Source organism: Haliotis cracherodii, unplaced genomic scaffold (genome assembly GCF_022045235.1).
Source record: "Haliotis cracherodii isolate W230 unplaced genomic scaffold, xgHalCrac1.p SCAF_12, whole genome shotgun sequence".
Classification (NCBI taxonomy): Eukaryota; Metazoa; Mollusca; class Gastropoda; order Lepetellida; family Haliotidae; genus Haliotis; species Haliotis cracherodii.
Genome location: NW_027266267.1, coordinates 14,611,003 through 14,628,958, shown reverse-complemented (window position 1 = coordinate 14,628,958; position 17,956 = coordinate 14,611,003). Strand labels below are relative to the sequence as shown.

Below are 17,956 nucleotides of genomic sequence, written 5' to 3'. Positions count from 1 at the left end.
ATGCGACAGTGAAATAAACATGATGACAATGATACCTTAGCGCCATTCAACACCTCCTGAGTAACGTAGAGAGTGGACTAACACTGTACTCGCCTGTCTCTCTCCACCTGGGAGTTGGCCACGAACTGGTACATCTCTGGCTTGTAGGCCTGGCTATTTATCACCATGAATGCTTTCTTATCTGAAATCAATGTGTAACAACTCAGTTCCTAGCAATACTTATTGTGTCTCTTTATTCTTTTAGTTTCATGGAACTGAATACCGTACATGACAATTATTACAATATATTATTTGTTCTTTCGATTTGATGACTAATCAATGATACGTATCTTTACCTCGAAATGAAGTACATGACGACATTCGACAATCCACACCCGAACTCACACTAACACACAAACACACAACACCGGCGTCCACTATCCATCAGCCATTGTCGACACCAACCACTTACTAATCACATCGACTGACTACTTACTATCGTCTGTCACATCTATAGTCATAACCAATCCACAAACCACAAATACAGACTACCAGATCCAAACCTATACACACAGCCTGATTCAGACTCACAACCATATCCAATCAAAGAACTACATTCCTTTTCCAAATCATCAATACTATCAGAAACACCAGCACAATCACCACCACACACGTACCTACACCGACATCCTCATCTTTATCTCTGCTTCTACACCCTCATTCCTGCAACACACATCCGCACCATTCGCTATCCCTCAGACTCACATCCATCAACTACAGTCATAGCCACACAACACTGCATGATCACCCCACACTAACCTCCTTCCAAGTCTATGGCATGCCCCTAGCAAACACCACCCCTCAAACCTAACGCACCTGCTGCATCTTCTCTGGCTATGAGCTTCTGAAGCTGAAGAAGGGGGCTGTGGGTTTTGTATGTTTCTTTATCGTTAAAGTTGCACAAGACCAGTTTATCATCCTGCTTCTGTAGCAGCACCATGATGTGTTCCAGCAGCACCACATGCACGTCCATAGTCCGATGTGACCGCAACTTCATCGACAAAATTCCGTCATACACCAATGTGTTGCGCTTCACATCCAAATCCTGAAACATGAACACGTGAGAAGCATGTTTTTACAATGTGGAGAAATTTGAGTATCTGAGCGTAGAGTTCAGATGATTAATAACAAGCAATTCCCTGTACACAGTGAAAGCATTCCTAGATGTCAGAGAAGAACACATGTACTAGTGCTTGCAGAATTGTATAAAAAACATGTTAAGTTAAGGGTATGCTTGGTTAAACTGAATGGAGAATTAATACGTATATTAGCAGGTGTGTTGGGAGCAGAAAAGAAGGCTGAAATGCTCCTCTCTGCATTTGTGACATATACGTATAGATCTAGGACATACAGACACATCAGCGGAATATCCCAAATGCAGCTTACCTACTGATATGGGATTGATCGGGAAAGGCACGATGAAGTTTCTAAACTCAATAACGTGACACATTTCCAGAATGTATTTCTTTCTTTAGTAAAGCCAGATCTGAATTATATTTATACCCTAACAGTATACCGATTGCTACTGGACAGACTTTACCTACCCTAACCTCTGTAAACAGATAGATACAAGAAACACTCTACCTACCCTTACCTCTGTAAACAGATAGATACAAGAAACACTCTACCTACCCTCACCTCTCTAAACAGATAGATACAAGAAACACTCTACCTACCCTTACCTCTGTAAACAGATAGATACAAGAAACACTCTACCTACCCTCACCTCTCTAAACAGATAGATGCAAGAAACACTCTACCTACCCTTACCTCTGTAAACAGATAGATACAAGAAACACTCTACCTACCCTCACCTCTGTAAACAGATAGATACAAGATACACTCTACCTACCCTCACCTCTGTAAACAGATAGGTAGTGGCCAAATTCTACCTTCCCTCGCCTCTGTAAACAGATAGATACTGGCCACACACTACATACCCGCAACTCTGTAAACATATAGATACAGGACACACTCTTCCAACCCACACCTCTGTGAACTGGTCGCACACTACCTTCCCTGACGTCCGTATACAGAGAGCTTCTTGGTGGGCTGCACCTACCCTGACTTCTGCATACAGATAGCTTCTTGGTGAGTTATCTATTGATGACTTGTCCAGCATGTCCAGTATAGCTGAAAACCTGTAGTGGTTTTCATATTCCGCCACAGTATGTTTCACAAATGTCAAAATGTTTTTGCTTTCCTGTAGGGCTTGGTCGAGCTGACGGAGTTCTTCGGAATCTGCATAAGAAAACAGTCAGGTACCATGAGAATTAATATTAATTTGCAGCAGATATAACAAAGTGCGTGCACCCGCATTCTTCGCTCCAAGGAGCGAATAAAACCACCATTGAGAGCACGATGTGACCAATGAAGTTTTTGTAGAAGTGACTTTAACGTCAAAAGAGCTTCACCCATGAAGGAAAACATGCAGTCAGGGTGGCAATATTAAACAGAGAATCAAATTTTGCAATTTATTCAAAGGGCTCTACAATCAGTATACGCAATAAAGCCCATACCATCAGTATACTTCACGATGTCCTTTACAGACATATGGAATACGTTATTTAGCCAATACCATCAGTATACTTCACGATGTCCTTTACAGACATATGGAATACATTATTCAGTCAATACCATCAGTATACTTCACGATGTCCTCTACAGACATAGGGACTACGTTATTCAGCCCATACCCTCAGTATACTAACACAATGTCCTCTACAGACATAGGGAATACATTATTCAGCCCATACCATCAGTATACTTCACAATGTCCTTTATAGACATAGGGAATACGTTATTTAGCCCATACCATCAGTATACTTCAGGATGTCCTCTACAGACATAGGGATCACGTTATTTAGCCAATACCATCAGTATACTTCATGATGTCCTCTACAGACATAGGGACTACGTTATTCAGCCCATACCATCAGTATACTAACACAATGTCCTCTACAGACACAGGGACTACGTTATTCAGCCAATACCATCAGTATACTTCATGATGTCCTCTACAGACATAGGGATCACGTTATTTAGCCCATACCATCAGTATACTTCACGATGTCCTCTATAAACAATGGGTATTTTGCCAAGCGCTGCATCTCGGCTGACATCATGTCTTTCAGTTTCATGTGTCGGCATATGGGACTACTCTCTGCTTTCTGAAACACGGAAAAAAGGTCACAAACGTAAATATACAGAAGCTCAACTGGCGATGAAAGAAAACTTATTCAAATTAAACGGCAGATCGTATCATGACAGAAAATTATTATTATTATCTCAATATGTGCAGTTAAAACACTTGGCATTCAAAACAAGGACATACAACAGTCGATATATGCACAACAACCCTGAAGCACATTTCTAACAAGTCCAAGAATCATCATGTATTCCTTCTGAAATTTCAAATAACTCTATACCTACACTGACAAGTTGTGTAAGGGATTGTCTGTACATCTATACACGTACACTGACAAGTTGGGTAAGGAGGTGTCAGTACAGCTCTATACCTACACTGATAAGTTGTGTAAGGAGGTGTCAGTACAGCTCTATACCTACACTGACAAGTTGTGTAAGGAGGTTTCAGTACAGCTCTATACCTACACTAACAAGTTGTGTAAGGAGGTGTCAGTACAGCTCTATACATACACTGATAAGTTGTGTAAGATGTGGGTCTTTACATTTCTTCACATTCCAAAGCGATTGAGACTGCTTGCGGCAAAACTTCGCACATGCTTCTCTATACAGCCTCCCCTTGTCGCCGTCAAACTGTAGCAGAAACAAGATGTGAAAGTTGGCTTTGACACCATTTTGAACATTATATCAGTTTCATTATAGGGTGTTTGCTAAACGTCTGTGGATATTTACAACTTTGGAGAAAGTCACGAGCACTGTCCTGCAGGCTCACAATCAGAGTGGACCTTGGATTAATGTATCCCGGCACGGTGAAGGGACACCCGCGCTCTCTGTGACGTCATCAGTGTGTGGTCCATTTATTGCTAATTCAACATTCAACATTCATTAAAGTCTTGATCATGGTGACAAAAAGGTGGTAGAGAATACACTTGGCATTGAAGGGACCGGTTTAAATACACATAAAGAGGAATTTAAAGGACATACTTCACTTGCAAAAAAGGACGTGAATAAGCTAGTTTCTTATACGGTTTCTACCAATTAGAGCTTACCAAGGACAGCAACACGTCAGCAACGTGCTGTATAACGGGGGACTCATCTCGGCGCGCGTGCAGCTGTTTGTTGAACTCCCCTGGTGACATCAAATGACATGGGTTAAAACATGTATATCCTTGATTAACATAGGGTCCATTAGTTTGTGTGTTGTCAGCAATTTTTCGGATACATCATTGTAAAGAGCTTGGCTTGACTGATTCAGCATAGAAGTTGGCCTTCTTGGGCCCACTGACCAACACTACTGGTTTGACCTTAATATTGACTGGGTGAGTAGTCTACTGCCTATAGACTACTTCTACTGTCTATAACCAGGTTTTTTCTAGAGCCAGTTGACTTACTAAATAAGTTCAACGTGCAGATCCGGGTTTGAATATGTCTTCAACAAGCCATGCGTTCCGTAAGAAGTGACTATGCTTGTCGTAAGAGGCGACAAACGGGATGGGTGGTCAGGCTCGCTAACAAGGTTGATGCATGTCATCGTATCCCATTTGGGTGGATCGATGCTCGTGATGTTAATCACAGCATTGTCTGGTCCAGACGCAGTTATTTACAGACTGCCATCATATAGCTGGAATATTGCTGAGTGCGGCGTTAAAAAACCCAAAATCAAACAAACCAAAAAATCAACGGACAAACTAAATAAATTAAATTGCTCAAAGCAATCCTAGGACCACGACTTTTGGAAGCAACAAATATCAGAGCTGCGATCTTCTAAGTGCCAAGACCACTCCAAAGAATGGAGCCTATGACGTTCTGTACAAAGTGATCTTTGCTCTACCACTGTATATAAGTGCAACAGAGTCATGCTGCAGTGTTAGCACCACGAACGCTTCATGTTATGGGGGACCGCCTCCGTGGTCTAGTGGTAGAGCGTCCGCCCGGAGAGCGGAAGGTCCGGGGTTTCATCCCCGGCCGCTTCATACCAATAGACGTTAAACGATGGTACTCGGTGTTACCCTGTCTTGCGCTCGGCATTAAGGGGTTAAAGCAAGGACTGGTCGGCTCGGAGTCAGTATACTGTGTCTGAGTGGGGTATTCATGTTAAACTGCGGCATGGTATCTCAGTGGACTAGCACTATAAATGGGCATCAGTCCGGACTAGTCCAAGCAGCCACAAACACACACACACACACGTGCATGCACGTCGCTATATAAGTGCAATAATCTTGGAAGCAACGTTAAACCCAATTTCACCTCACCTCACCTCATGTTATCGGGCCAGGGTGAGACATGGTTCTGTTATGTAGGAACGCACGCTATCGTGGCAGCTGATGTGTGAAAATAGGACCTAAGCTGGTAGTTTGTCGAACTCACTGTGTAAACACAACATCTGATCCAGCTCCGGAAACAAGCGTTGTGCCACCTGTTGATATTCAGACAACATGGGCTTGCGGAACATCTCGTCCAGTACCTTTAGTACCCGCACGTGTAGTCTCTCCGTGTGCAGCAGCTCTGTAATATGTAGCCATCAAATCGTTTACATAAAAATGAAAATATGAATCTGTAGAGCGTACTTCGAACCCTTAATCTGATCAAAAACTATTATATAAGGAACTTTGAAGAAACCCGACAAAGAAGCCGAATGTCGGGTCTGAACAGGTGGACATGAACATTGATAGTTCGTGTGTGTGTGTGTCTGATTTTGAAGAGAATTGTTTCCATGTCCATAGGAACCACATTTCGTGATGTTCCCAGCACAATAACATAGATGAAAGACTGAATGTACGCCACAGTCATCACTATTCCAGCTATGCCCAGGCGGCCTGTAATCGTCATTTTGATCAGGTCTATTTGCGCCCTTTTATATTCATAAGGAAGCTATGTATTCTCCCCCTCGTTTAAAATTATGCATTTAGACATGTTTATTAGTCGTCCTAGGGTCTTACCAGTCAGTGTTTCCTGGCGATTCCGCTCCTGTTGTTTCAGAGCCTTGGCAGCTCTGGCTCCCAGTAGATCCTTCAGTACAGGAAGACCTGGCTCCACATCCAGCTCCGGGTCTGATGACAGCAGTGCATAGTGCTCAGTCTCCACGGGGCTGGGTGGGGGCTCTGTGTTGTTACGTAGTTTCAACCTTCAATATTGCATCACATAATTATCATCTTTATTTTCGCCCTCCTCATTTTGCAAAGCTACATTCAGTATTTGGTGGCTTATTGCAAAATACACACACATTCTGTTCAGTCATAGCTAATATTGTGATATAATACAGCTTATATTAGCATCGTCTGAGAGGGCCTAATTAACATTTTATTTTCAGACAATACCATGTTTTTTGTTATCAATGATGAGGATGATGTCCCTGAAATGTACACGTTTGTTTCCCCTACACAGTCAGAAAGGGATAGGTTCGTACTTGTTTTTAATTATTATCAGAAAGAAAGACTACAGCATAAATCTCGACAGCTATTGTTTACCAATACAGTTACAGATATATATAGACCCGTAAAGATCCAGGGTAGAATAGGTCTACAGCAACCCATGCTTGCCGTAAAAGGTGTCTATGCTTGTCGTAAAAGCGACTAACGGGATCGGGTGGTCAGGCTCGCTGACTTGGTTGATACATGTCATCGATCCCAATTGCGTGGATCGATGCTCATGATATCAATCACTGGATTGTCTGGTGCAGACTCGATTATTTACATACCGCCGTCATATAGCTGGAATATTGCTGAGTGCGGCGTTAAACAACAAACCAACCAACCATCTGTTCAGTCATGCAGTTGCTTCCAGGGTAGATAAGGTCCCCACTATACCATTCTTGTTTTGGGAGCCGAGTAATGAGAATACGTGTGGCTTTAATGTATCTAATTATGTGTCACTCTCCGCTGACGACCATGAGAAAAAACAAGGTTGTTGCTCAGTCGTCCTCGTTATATAGGCCGCGGTATAGCGGGGGGAATAATGTTGACGGACATTTATCCATTTACAACGAAATCTTTTCTGTCGGACATTAGTGACAGGTGGACATTGATTTTTAAAAAGAAAACCCATTCACTTTGTATTCCTTGTTTGTTTAACAGGGTCTTCCTTCCCGTTGTATTCAAACCTACAGGCAACATATTCACATTGCTATAATAGCCTTCTATCTTTGTTTTCAGTATCGGTTATATTCAACAAAGGTCGGATGGACTTACCGAGAGATGGACCTGGACCAGGTGAAGCTGAGAGACAGCCTGTGATACTTACCATCACAACTGGACGAGGGGAAGCTGAGAGAAGGTCTGTGAGATTTACCATCACAACCGGACGAGGTAAAGCTGAGAGACGGTCTGTGAGACTTACCGAGAGATGGACCTGGACCAGGTTAAGCTGAGAGAAGGCCTGTGAGACTTACCGTCACAACCGGACGAGGTAAAGCTGAGAGAAGGTCTGTGATACTTACCGTCACAACCCGACGAGGTAAAGCTGAGAGAAGGCCTGTGAGACTTACCGTCACAACCGGACGAGGTAAAGCTGAGAGAAGGCCTGTGAGACTTACCGTCACAACCGGACGAGGTAAAGCTGAGAGAAGGTCTGTGATACTTACCGTCACAACCCGACGAGGTAAAGCTGAGAGAAAGCCTGTGAGACTTACCGTCACAACCGGACGAGGTAAAGCTGAGAGAAGGCCTGTGAGACTTACCGTCACAACCGGACGAGGTAAAGCTGAGAGACAGTCTGTGATACTTACCGTCACAACCGGACGAGGTAAAGCTGAGAGACAGTCTGTGATACTTACCGCCACAACCGGACGAGGTAAAGCTGAGAGACAGTCTGTGAGACTTACCATCACAACCCGACGAGGTAAAGCTGAGAGACAGTCTGTGAGACTTACCGTCACAACCGGACGAGGTGAAGCTGAGAGACAGTCTGTGATATTTACCGTCACAACCGGACGAGGTAAAGCTGAGAGAAGGCCTGTGAGACTTACCGTTACAACCGGACGAGATAAAGCTGAGAGAAGGCCTGTGAGACTTACCGTCACAACCGGACGAGGTGAAGCTGAGAGGCAGTCTGTGATACTTACCATCACAACTGGACGAGGTAAAGCTGAGAGAAGGTCTGTGATACTTGCCGTCACAACTGGACGAGGTAAAGCTGAGAGAAGGTCTGTGATACTTGCCGTCACAACTGGACGAGGTAAAGCTGAGAGAAGGTCTGTGAGACTTACCGTCACAACTGGATGAGGTAAAGCTGAGAGAAGGTCTGTGATACTTGTCGTCACAACTGGACGAGGTAAAGCTGAGAGACAGTCTGTGAGACTTACCATCACAACCGGACGAGGTAAAGTTGAGAGACAGTCTGTGAGACTTACCATCACAACTGGACGAGGTAAAGCTGAGAGACAGTCTGTGAGACTTACCATCACAACTGGACGAGGTAAAGCTGAGAGACAGTCTGTGAGACTTACAATCACAACTGGACGAGGTAAAGCTGAGAGACAGTCTGTGAGATTTACCATCACAACTGGACGAGGTAAAGCTGAGAGACAGTCTGTGAGATTTACCATCACAACTGGACGAGGTAAAGCTGAGAGACAGTCTGTGAGACTTACCGTCACAACTGGATGAGGTGAAGCTGAGAGACAGTCTGTGAGACTTACCGTCACAACTGGATGAGGTGAAGCTGAGAGACAGTCTGTGAGACTTACCGAGAGATGAAACTAGACGGGGTGAAGCTGAGAGAAGGTCTGGGAGACTTACCGAGAGATGAAACTAGACGGGGTGAAGCTGAGTGACGGCCTGTGAGACTTCTTTCCCTGGTCATCCATCACACGGTCACAAGAGGCTGGTCACCTTGTCCGGCAAATCTCCTGGAAAAAGAGCATGCTGCAAGCGTAAGTAAAATAACATCCATAACAATAGTTGTGAAATAATTCCCGATAAGCATAGCAGTGTCTTTTTCGTTTTCCAAATGTCGTTCCTCTCGTCAGTGAGGAATAGACACGTGGATACGTGACGTCTGGTGGTGGTTAATGCACCATGTTCTGCTTAGCATCGTACAAATCGTAACATAGAAACAGACAGTTGTAGTAAGAGAATTATAGTATTACTAACATACACTTACACTAACAGTCAATTACAGTAACAGACAGTTATAGTAACCGTCAATTATTGTAACAGAGAGTTATACTTACAGACAATTACAGTAGTGAGTGAGTGAGTTGGGTTTAACGCCGCTTTTAACAGTATTCCAGTTATATTACGGCGTGTCAGCTTAATGTGGGAGGAAAGCCCGAAGTGATGCAGGTCTCAGACGTTTACCACTTCGGTGAAGCCCACGAGCACGGGTATGGTGCTGACAAACCTAGAAACATAATCGGGGCGAACCGGGATTCGAACCCACAATCATAGGTTCTGGCGTGCCCAAGGGACGCAACTCTGCACAGCGAATCGCGGTAACAGTCCACTATAGTAACATACAATTATAGTAACAGACAATTATCGTAACCGTCCACTATGGTAACAGACAATTATAGTAACCGTCCATTATAGTAACAGACATTTATAGTAACAGTTCGTTATAGAAACAGACAAAAGAGAAACAGTCCATTATAGAAACAGACAATTATAATAACAGACAATCATAGGGTGTTGTGGACGCCTCGTGATTGAAAGTGTTCCATTCCCCACATGGTATTGTGTACGAGTCCCCTGCCCTCAATACTTGGGTATTAACTCACTCAAGTAGACAGGCTCAAGGTTCGGACATGATAATGTACTCGAGAGTGAATTTGTTTTAGCCGCTTTAAAGAGTTTTTCAGTTGGGTTTGCCTAATCGCAGGTCGTACACATATACACCACGGTGTGGAAACCTGCGAGTACGGGTATGGTGCTGACAAACCAAGCGTCAAACTCAGAACGCATCAGGAATTAGAACGCACGATCAGCGGATTCTCGCACCGCTAAGGGATGCAACTCTGCATAACGAATTTCTTGAATACGACGACTGGGACACACATGCCCTCTCAAAAAGAACAAGGTTAAGGCAAGCAGAAAAGAACTTTAAAGCTGGGAGAAGAAATGCCCAGTATATGATATGGACGACTTGTCTTCATCGCGTGTAGTCATAAGATACTCGTAGGTAACCTGAGATCCGAGTGATCTTCTAGACATGGCTGTGTCTATAAAGCTTTGCACATATTTTGTACAGGTTTAACAGTTTGGCCCAAATCCCCACTGCTTGACGAGATGCGTTTAAGCACACCCATAATTAATATATACGGCATTGTTGGGGTGATGAAAACAACACGTGTTTAATGATTCACTTGAAACCATCTGACATTTACAGTGTATAGGAAGCGATATTAGAAATAGTTAAGGGACATTGTCCCGATGTGAGATGACAAGTCGCCATAGTCATTGTCGTCATCAAAATAATCGATCTGTCGTAGTTATGTAATACGGAGTGGCACCACGGGTGACGTGCGCTTGATGTGGTCCAGTGGCATGATTGGGTGTCACAACGACCTGTAGTTCAATGCGAGTTGGGATCAGGTAAACCGGTGGTTGATAGCATGAACATCAAGCCACGTCATCGGGGGCACACACATTCAAGAGTAGTATCGATCCACGCTAGAGATCTCCCATTAATGTACAGTATAATCAATATTCTCTGTGATAGTTGGGGGCGGTGGAGCAGCCTAGTGGTTAAAGCGTTGGCTCGTCACGCCGAAGATCCGGGTTCGATTCCCCACATGGGTGCAATGTGTGAACCCCATTTTCTGGTGTCCCCCGACGTGATATTGCTGGAATATAGCTTAAAACGGCGTAAATCCATACTCACTCACTCACTGACAATAGTGATTGTACACATAGCAGACATGAAGTTCTGGAAAGTATAGTCTCCGTCATATTAAAGAATAAGCTGGTGTCTCCATTACCTATCTCTCAAGCAAGTTTTCATTCTAGGTTATAATCAAACCTGACAGAAATGACTATATAAAAATAGAGAAACAGTAATTTCACCTGAAAAGATTTCAGAATAAACGTATTTAAAAAACACACACTATTTCACGAGCTCCGGTATGATATGTATGATCCCGCGTATTCTTCACCTCTCTTGATCGGGGAACGTGTTACTTCCGTGTGTACATGTTTTATGATTAATATCACTGAGTGTTCAGTGCGTTGCAGCATGTAGGCGGTTGCAGCATGTAGGCGGTTGGGTTGAGTCACGTCGTCCAGGACATAGATGTACCGACACTGTGTGGAGCAGGATTAATTGATGTGTTCTGGTGAGAGCTCCCCTGCATCATCATAGATGTACTGACACTGTGTGGAGTAGGTTTAATTGATGTGTTCTCGTGGGAGCTCCCCTGTACCCATAGATGTACTGACACTGTGTGGAGTAGGATTAATTGATGTGTTCTGGTGAGAGCTCCCCTGCATACCCATAGATGTACCGACACTGTGTGGAGCAGGATTAATTGATGTGTTCTGGTGAGAGCTCCCCTGCACATCCATAGATGCACTGACACTGTGTGGAGTAGGATTAATTGATGTGTTCTCGTGAGAGCTCCCCTGTACCCATAGATGTTCTGACACTGTGTGGAGCAGGATTAATTGATGTGTTCTCGTGAGAGCTCCCCTGCACCCATAGATGTTCTGACACTGTGTGGAGCAGGATTGATTGATGTGTTCTGGTGAGAGCTCCCCTGTACCCATAGATGTACTGACACTGTGTGGAGCAGGATTAATTGATGTGTTTTGGTGAGAGCTCCCCTGTACCCATAGATGTACTGACACTGTGTGGAGCAGGATTAATTGGTGTGTTCTGGTGAGAGCTCCCCTGCACACCCATAGATGTACCGACACTGTGTGGAGCAGGATTAATTGATGTGTTCTGATGAGGGCTCCCCTGCACATCCATAGATGTACTGACACTGTGTGGAGTAGGATTAATTGATGAGTTCTGGTGAGAGCTCCCCTGCATCCCCATAGATGTACTGACACTGTGTGGAGCAGGATTAATTGTTGTGTTCTGATGAGGGCTCCCCTGCACACCCATAGATGTACTGACACTGTGTGGAGCAGGATTAATTGATGTGTTCTGATGAGAGCTCCCCTGCATACCCATAGATGTACTGACACTGTGTGGAGCAGGATTAATTGATGTGTTCTGGTGGGAACTCCCCTGTACCCATAGATGTACGGACACTGTGTGGAGTAGGATCAGTTGATGTGTTCTCGTAGGAACTTCCCTGTACCCATAGATGTACTGACACTGTGTGGAGCAGGATTGATTGATGTGTTCTGGTGGGAACTCCCCTGCATCCCCATAGATGTACTGACACTGTGTGGAGTAGGATTAATTTATGTGTTTTGGTGAGAGCTCCCCTGCATCCCCATAGATATACGGACACTGTGTGGAGTAGGATCAATTGATGTGTTCACGTGGAAACTCCCCATTCGTCACCACTCGCCCCTTTCCGTAACCTGCAAGAAGACTCGTCCCCCTATCGATGAATGTTATGTGCGAAAATACGACAAACCAATCAGAATGCGCGTATGATTTCAAGTTCTACGTCAAAGAATCCCTCTGAAACAATTTTTGATTTAACATGTGTCTTACATCTAAAAATATACCCAAGACACAGTTAAACGTGGTCAATCATACTGTATAATTCCGCATGTCCCGATGTGCTTTAAATTGTATCTAAAATATATATAATATATGGGGAAAGATATGTGAACCATTACGCAACGAGTTGACAATTGTTTTAGGTATGCCCGTTTGCGCTAAGACGGAACCCGGTCGCAAAAAATGGCCATGAGAGGGGCACGAGTCGCTATTCGGCTTGTCCCGGAATAACACGAGTTGGTCACGAATGGGGAACTCCCCTGTACCCATAGATGTACTGACACTGTGTGGAACTGGATTAATATCTTTTCCTCGGAATTCGCGAGCTCCCATGAACCGAAATAAGGAGTCGGTGGTCTGTTACCTAGCTCATTGCGTGTCATCGTACCCCGACCACGTGCTAACAATCAACACTCGCGCCATCAACCATTGGTTTGTCATGCCACTGACTGAGGCTTTAAAAGACTTATTCGCTCATTCCTGTTGTAAGATTAATAACTTATTGCTAAATATAGAAGCCACCTCGTGTATCAGTGGAATAATGCGTTGTTTGCACTACTTTACCTGACACACGTGTTTTGTTTGAACTGTGTCCGCGGCTCGGTGTAAATAATGTATGTAGGTCGTGAACAAAACGCGGACATGACACGAGGGGCTGACACATGTGGACATGAATTATCCCGGATAAAGTAGGAGCGGTAGAGTGGCGGGTGGAGTAGCGGTTGTGTATAGGGGTGGATGGAGAGGCAGTTGTGTATAGGGTGGATAGAGTGGCGGTTGTGTATAGGGTGGATAGAGTGGCGGTTGTGTATAGGGGTGGATGGAGTGGTGGTTGTGTATGGGTAGATGGAGTGGTGGTTTTGTGGGGCTGGGTGGAGTGGCGGTTGTGTGGGGGTGGATGGGGTGGTGGTTGTGTGGGGGTAAGTGGAGAGGCGGTTGTTTAGGTGGGTTGTTGGTGGAGTGGCGGTTGTGTCGGGGTGGGTGGAGAGGCGGTTGTGTGGGGGTGAGTGGAGTGGCGGTTGTGTCGGGGTGGGTGGAGCGGCGGTTGTGTGGGGGTGAGTGGAGTGGCGGTTGTGTAGGGGTGAGTGGAGTGGCGGTTGTGTCGGGGTGGGTGGAGCGGCGGTTGTGTGGGGATGAGTGAAGGGGCGGTTGTGTCGGGGTGGGTGGAGCAGCGGTTGTGTGGGGGTGAGTGGAGCGGCGGTTGTGTGGGGGTGAGTGGAGCGGCGGTTGTGTGGGGGTGAGTGGAGCGGCGGTTGTGTGGGGGTGAGTGGAGTGGCGGTTGTGTGGGGGCGAGTGGAGTGGCGGTTGTGTGGGGGTGAGTGGAGTGGCAGTTGGGTGGGGGCGAGTGGAATGGCGGTTGTGTAGGGATGAGTGGAGTGGCAGTTGTGTAGGGATGAGTGGAGTGGCAGTTGTGTGGGGGCGAGTGGAGTGGCAGTTGTGTGGGGGTGAGTGGAGTGGCAGTTGTGTAGGGATGAGTGGAGTGGCAGTTGTGTAGGGATGAGTGGAGTGGCAGTTGTGTGGGGGTGAGTGGAGTGGCAGTTGTGTGGGGGTGAGTGGAGTGGCAGTTGTGTAGGGATGAGTGGAGTGGCAGTTGTGTAGGGATGAGTGGAGTGGCGGTTGTGTAGGGATGAGTGGAGTGGCAGTTGTGTAGGGATGAGTGGAGTGGCAGTTGTGTGGGGGTGAGTGGAGTGGCAGTTGTGTAGGGATGAGTGGAGTGGCAGTTGTGTAGGGATGAGTGGAGTGGCGGTTGTGTAGGGATGAGTGGAGTGGCAGTTGTGTAGGGATGAGTGGAGTGGCAGTTGGGTGGGGGTGAGTGGAGTGGCTGTTGTGTGGGGGTGAGTGGAGTGGCAGTTGTGTAGGGATGAGTGGAGTGGCAGTTGTGTGGGGGCGAGTGGAGTGGCAGTTGTGTAGGGATGAGTGGAGTGGCAGTTGTGTGGGGGTGAGTGGAGTGGCAGTTGTGTGGGGGTGAGTGGAGTGGCAGTTGTGTAGGGATGAGTGGAGTGGCAGTTGTGTGGGGGTGAGTGGAGTGGCAGTTGTGTAGGGATGAGTGGAGTGGCAGTTGTGTGGGGGTGAGTGGAGTGGCAGTTGTGTGGGGGTGAGTGGAGTGGCAGTTGTGTAGGGATGAGTGGAGTGGCAGTTGTGTGGGGATGAGTGGAGTGGCAGTTGTGTAGGGATGAGTGGAGTGGCAGTTGTGTGGGGGCGAGTGGAGTGGCAGTTGTGTGGGGGTGAGTGGAGTGGCAGTTGTGTGGGGGTGAGTGGAGTGGCAGTTGTGTGGGAGTGAGTGGAGTGGCAGTTGTGTGGGGATGAGTGGAGTGGCAGTTGTGTGGGGGTGAGTGGAGTGGCAGTTGTGTGGGGGTGAGTGGAGTGGCAGTTGTGTGGGGGTGAGTGGAGTGGCAGTTGTGTAGGGATGAGTGGAGTGGCAGTTGTGTGGGGGCGAGTGGAGTGGCAGTTGTGTGGGGGTGAGTGGAGTGGCGGTTGTGTAGGGATGAGTGGAGTGGCAGTTGTGTAGGGATGAGTGGAGTGGCAGTTGTGTGGGGGCGAGTGGAGTGGCAGTTGTGTGGGGGTGAGTGGAGTGGCAGTTGTGTGGGGGTGAGTGGAGTGGCAGTTGTGTGGGGGTGAGTGGAGTGGCAGTTGTGTGGGGGTGAGTGGAGTGGCGGTTGTGTGGGGGTGAGTTGAGTACCAGTTGTGTGGGGGTGAGTGGAGTGGCAGTTGTGTGGGGATGAGTGGAGTGGCAGTTGTGTGGGGGTGAGTGGAGTGGCAGTTGTGTGGGGGTGAGTGGAGTGGCGGTTGTGTGGGGGTGAGTTGAGTACCAGTTGTGTGGGGGTGAGTGGAGTGGCAGTTGTGTGGGGATGAGTGGAGTGGCGGTTGTGTGGGGATGAGTGGAGTGGCAGTTGTGTGGGGATGAGTGGAGTGGCGGTTGTGTGGGGGTGGGTGGAGTGGCAGTTGTGTAGGGATGAGTGGAGTGGCAGTTGTGTGGGGGTGAGTGGAGTGGCAGTTGTGTGGGTCGGGTGCAGTGGTGTTGTATTGGGGTGGGTGGAGTGGCGGTTGTTCGGGGTGGTCGGTGGAACGGGAGTTATGTGGGGTGGTGGGTCCTAACACATAACGCTGTGAGTGAGTAAACGTTTAAGGTTGCAGGCAGCAATATTCCAACTGAATCTCGGCGGCATCTCAACAGGTGGGTCTGTACCAGACAAACCAGTGACTGAAATCATGAGCAGCGATCCCCGCAATGGGCGATGATGACACGCAATCAGAGCCAGTTTAGCTGGCTTTTACCACAGGCATGGGGTACTAGGAACCTAGTCTACCCCGGAATCCTAACACGGCGCAACTAGGACGAGCGCCAGGGGAACCCACCGACTTCCCCGAGTTTAGCCCATTATCAAGTCAGCGAGGACAGGGGCGGCCTCCAGCAGGCGTCCCATAGCTGAACAATCATATCAACAGTTATAGCCTGCTGCCATTGAGGTCATATCCCAGCCTTCCTTAAAGGTCAACGATCAAATCACATAATCACCACTTTACCCCAGTTACAACTCCATAACTGATCAGTACGAATCTTCCGAATCACTTGAAGCTGAAAAGCACAGCAAAACTAACATGGCGAATAATGTCAATATAATATGCCTATCTAGGGTGTACTCATGGTTACATTCGTACTTACTGTTACATTGTAGTATGGATATGTCTCTCGAATCAACACGGTGGCTATGCATGAATATCCCGCATACCCGATGTCACGCCGACATGTGTGCCCTGTCAGAGTGGCTTGATCCGTGACGTAATAGCTGCGTATAGCCGAACACTGGGATCCTGTAGGCTGTCAAGGGAATTTAACATGCGCGACTCAGAAACTCCCAGCGTGACGCTGTGAATGGGTAGGGCGGGTAGCGATAGTCACATGCCGTATAGGCCTATTTAACACATAAAGTGTCTACCTATAAATCATCGCCGTGTTGACACCTCTATATAGAAACGCAGAGTGAACCAGTATGTGTTGATCTGCTGCATTGTCCTATTAACATACATTGACGGTGGTGTTGTGGTTGTCACCGTGGCCGGACGTAGTGTTGCAGTGTGTGTGTGTGTGTCGGTGATAACAGGATCTTGTTTTCCTGTTACATCTCCACATCATTCAGTGGCTTTAGATAGTCCTGTACACTCGGGACACGCCTTTCATCTATATTCCCAGACAAATGTTTTGAAATTCTATTGATATCCCCTCTATCACTCAACAGTTTATTTATGTTTACCCCAATCTGTTACTTCCTTCCCAAATGTCCTGGTTTACAGGAAATAGATAGAAAGTCACGAAACCTTATCTCCATTATGTACGTGGGGTTGGACTCAGAAGAATAGCCAGTCCAGATTTGAAACAGATCAGTCCAACAACAATGTCATGTTCTAAATTTAATTATTTATGTAAATTTAACAATACAGATAGCCTTTATTTCATGATTACACACGGGGGCACGGGTGGCCCATTCGTCTAGGGACCCGCGATTCGCTGTGCAGAGTTGCGTCCCTTGGGTACGCCAGAAACCTATGAATGTGGGTTCGAATCCCGGTTCGCCCCGTTATGTTTCTAGGTTTGTCAGCACCATACCCGTACTCGTGGGTTTCACCGAAGTGGTAAACGTCTGAGACCTGCATCACTTCGGGCTTTCCTCCCACATTAAGCTGACACGCCGCGATATAACTGGAATACTGTTAAAAGCGGCGTTAAACCAAACTCACTCACTCATTATTACACACAACAAATCTCTACCTCCGCGTCATACCTGACTTTCATTGGGAACATGATTCACAATATGTTTCAGGTCTAGGACCCGGACGTTGCACGTACCTTGGAGAAACTGAGAGCGCACGTGTGTAATACATGCATCTGCATGTACTGATGTGCATACAATTTTACTTAGCAGACAAACAATGACTTGAATCAAACCATGACTTGTGTTACTCCTCTGTGCTCGCTACTACAACTGACCACTCAGACTTCATTGCGTTGAAGATGTTAGAAAACCTTCAAACATTTCGGGACTACTTATGTTATTTTCAGTCAATACTTTATGATATGATTTATTATTTATTATATAGTTAGATTTATATGGTAAGGGAAAGGTCTAAACGTCATCGCAATACCTCCGAACATAGCCAT

General features: G+C 46.3%; 2 protein-coding genes across 3 annotated transcripts in view; both read right to left on the bottom strand.

Annotated features, from left to right (window-relative positions):
* The window catches only part of LOC139458194 (rho guanine nucleotide exchange factor 11-like), a 27,002-nt gene extending 10,157 nt beyond the window's left edge, over positions 1–16,845 (bottom strand). For both annotated transcript variants that reach the window (XM_071239528.1, XM_071239529.1), the window contains exons 1-10: positions 16,463–16,845; positions 8,919–9,028; positions 6,123–6,307; positions 5,551–5,688; positions 4,233–4,312; positions 3,697–3,816; positions 3,092–3,209; positions 2,102–2,280; positions 856–1,084; positions 94–181 (exon numbers count right to left, since the gene is read on the bottom strand). In XM_071239528.1, coding sequence (XP_071095629.1) covers positions 94–181; positions 856–1,084; positions 2,102–2,280; positions 3,092–3,209; positions 3,697–3,816; positions 4,233–4,312; positions 5,551–5,688; positions 6,123–6,307; positions 8,919–8,986 — 1,205 coding nt within the window. In that variant the 5' untranslated portion in view covers positions 8,987–9,028; positions 16,463–16,845. The remainder of the gene's footprint in view (positions 1–93; positions 182–855; positions 1,085–2,101; positions 2,281–3,091; positions 3,210–3,696; positions 3,817–4,232; positions 4,313–5,550; positions 5,689–6,122; positions 6,308–8,918; positions 9,029–16,462) is intronic.
* Positions 13,474–17,956, bottom strand: LOC139457065 (uncharacterized). The gene is made up of 2 exons (XM_071238507.1): positions 17,941–17,956; positions 13,474–15,890 (listed from the first exon to the last, which is right to left on the bottom strand). Exons 1-2 carry the CDS (start codon positions 17,954–17,956, stop codon positions 13,474–13,476), a joined length of 2,433 nt encoding a protein of 810 aa, XP_071094608.1.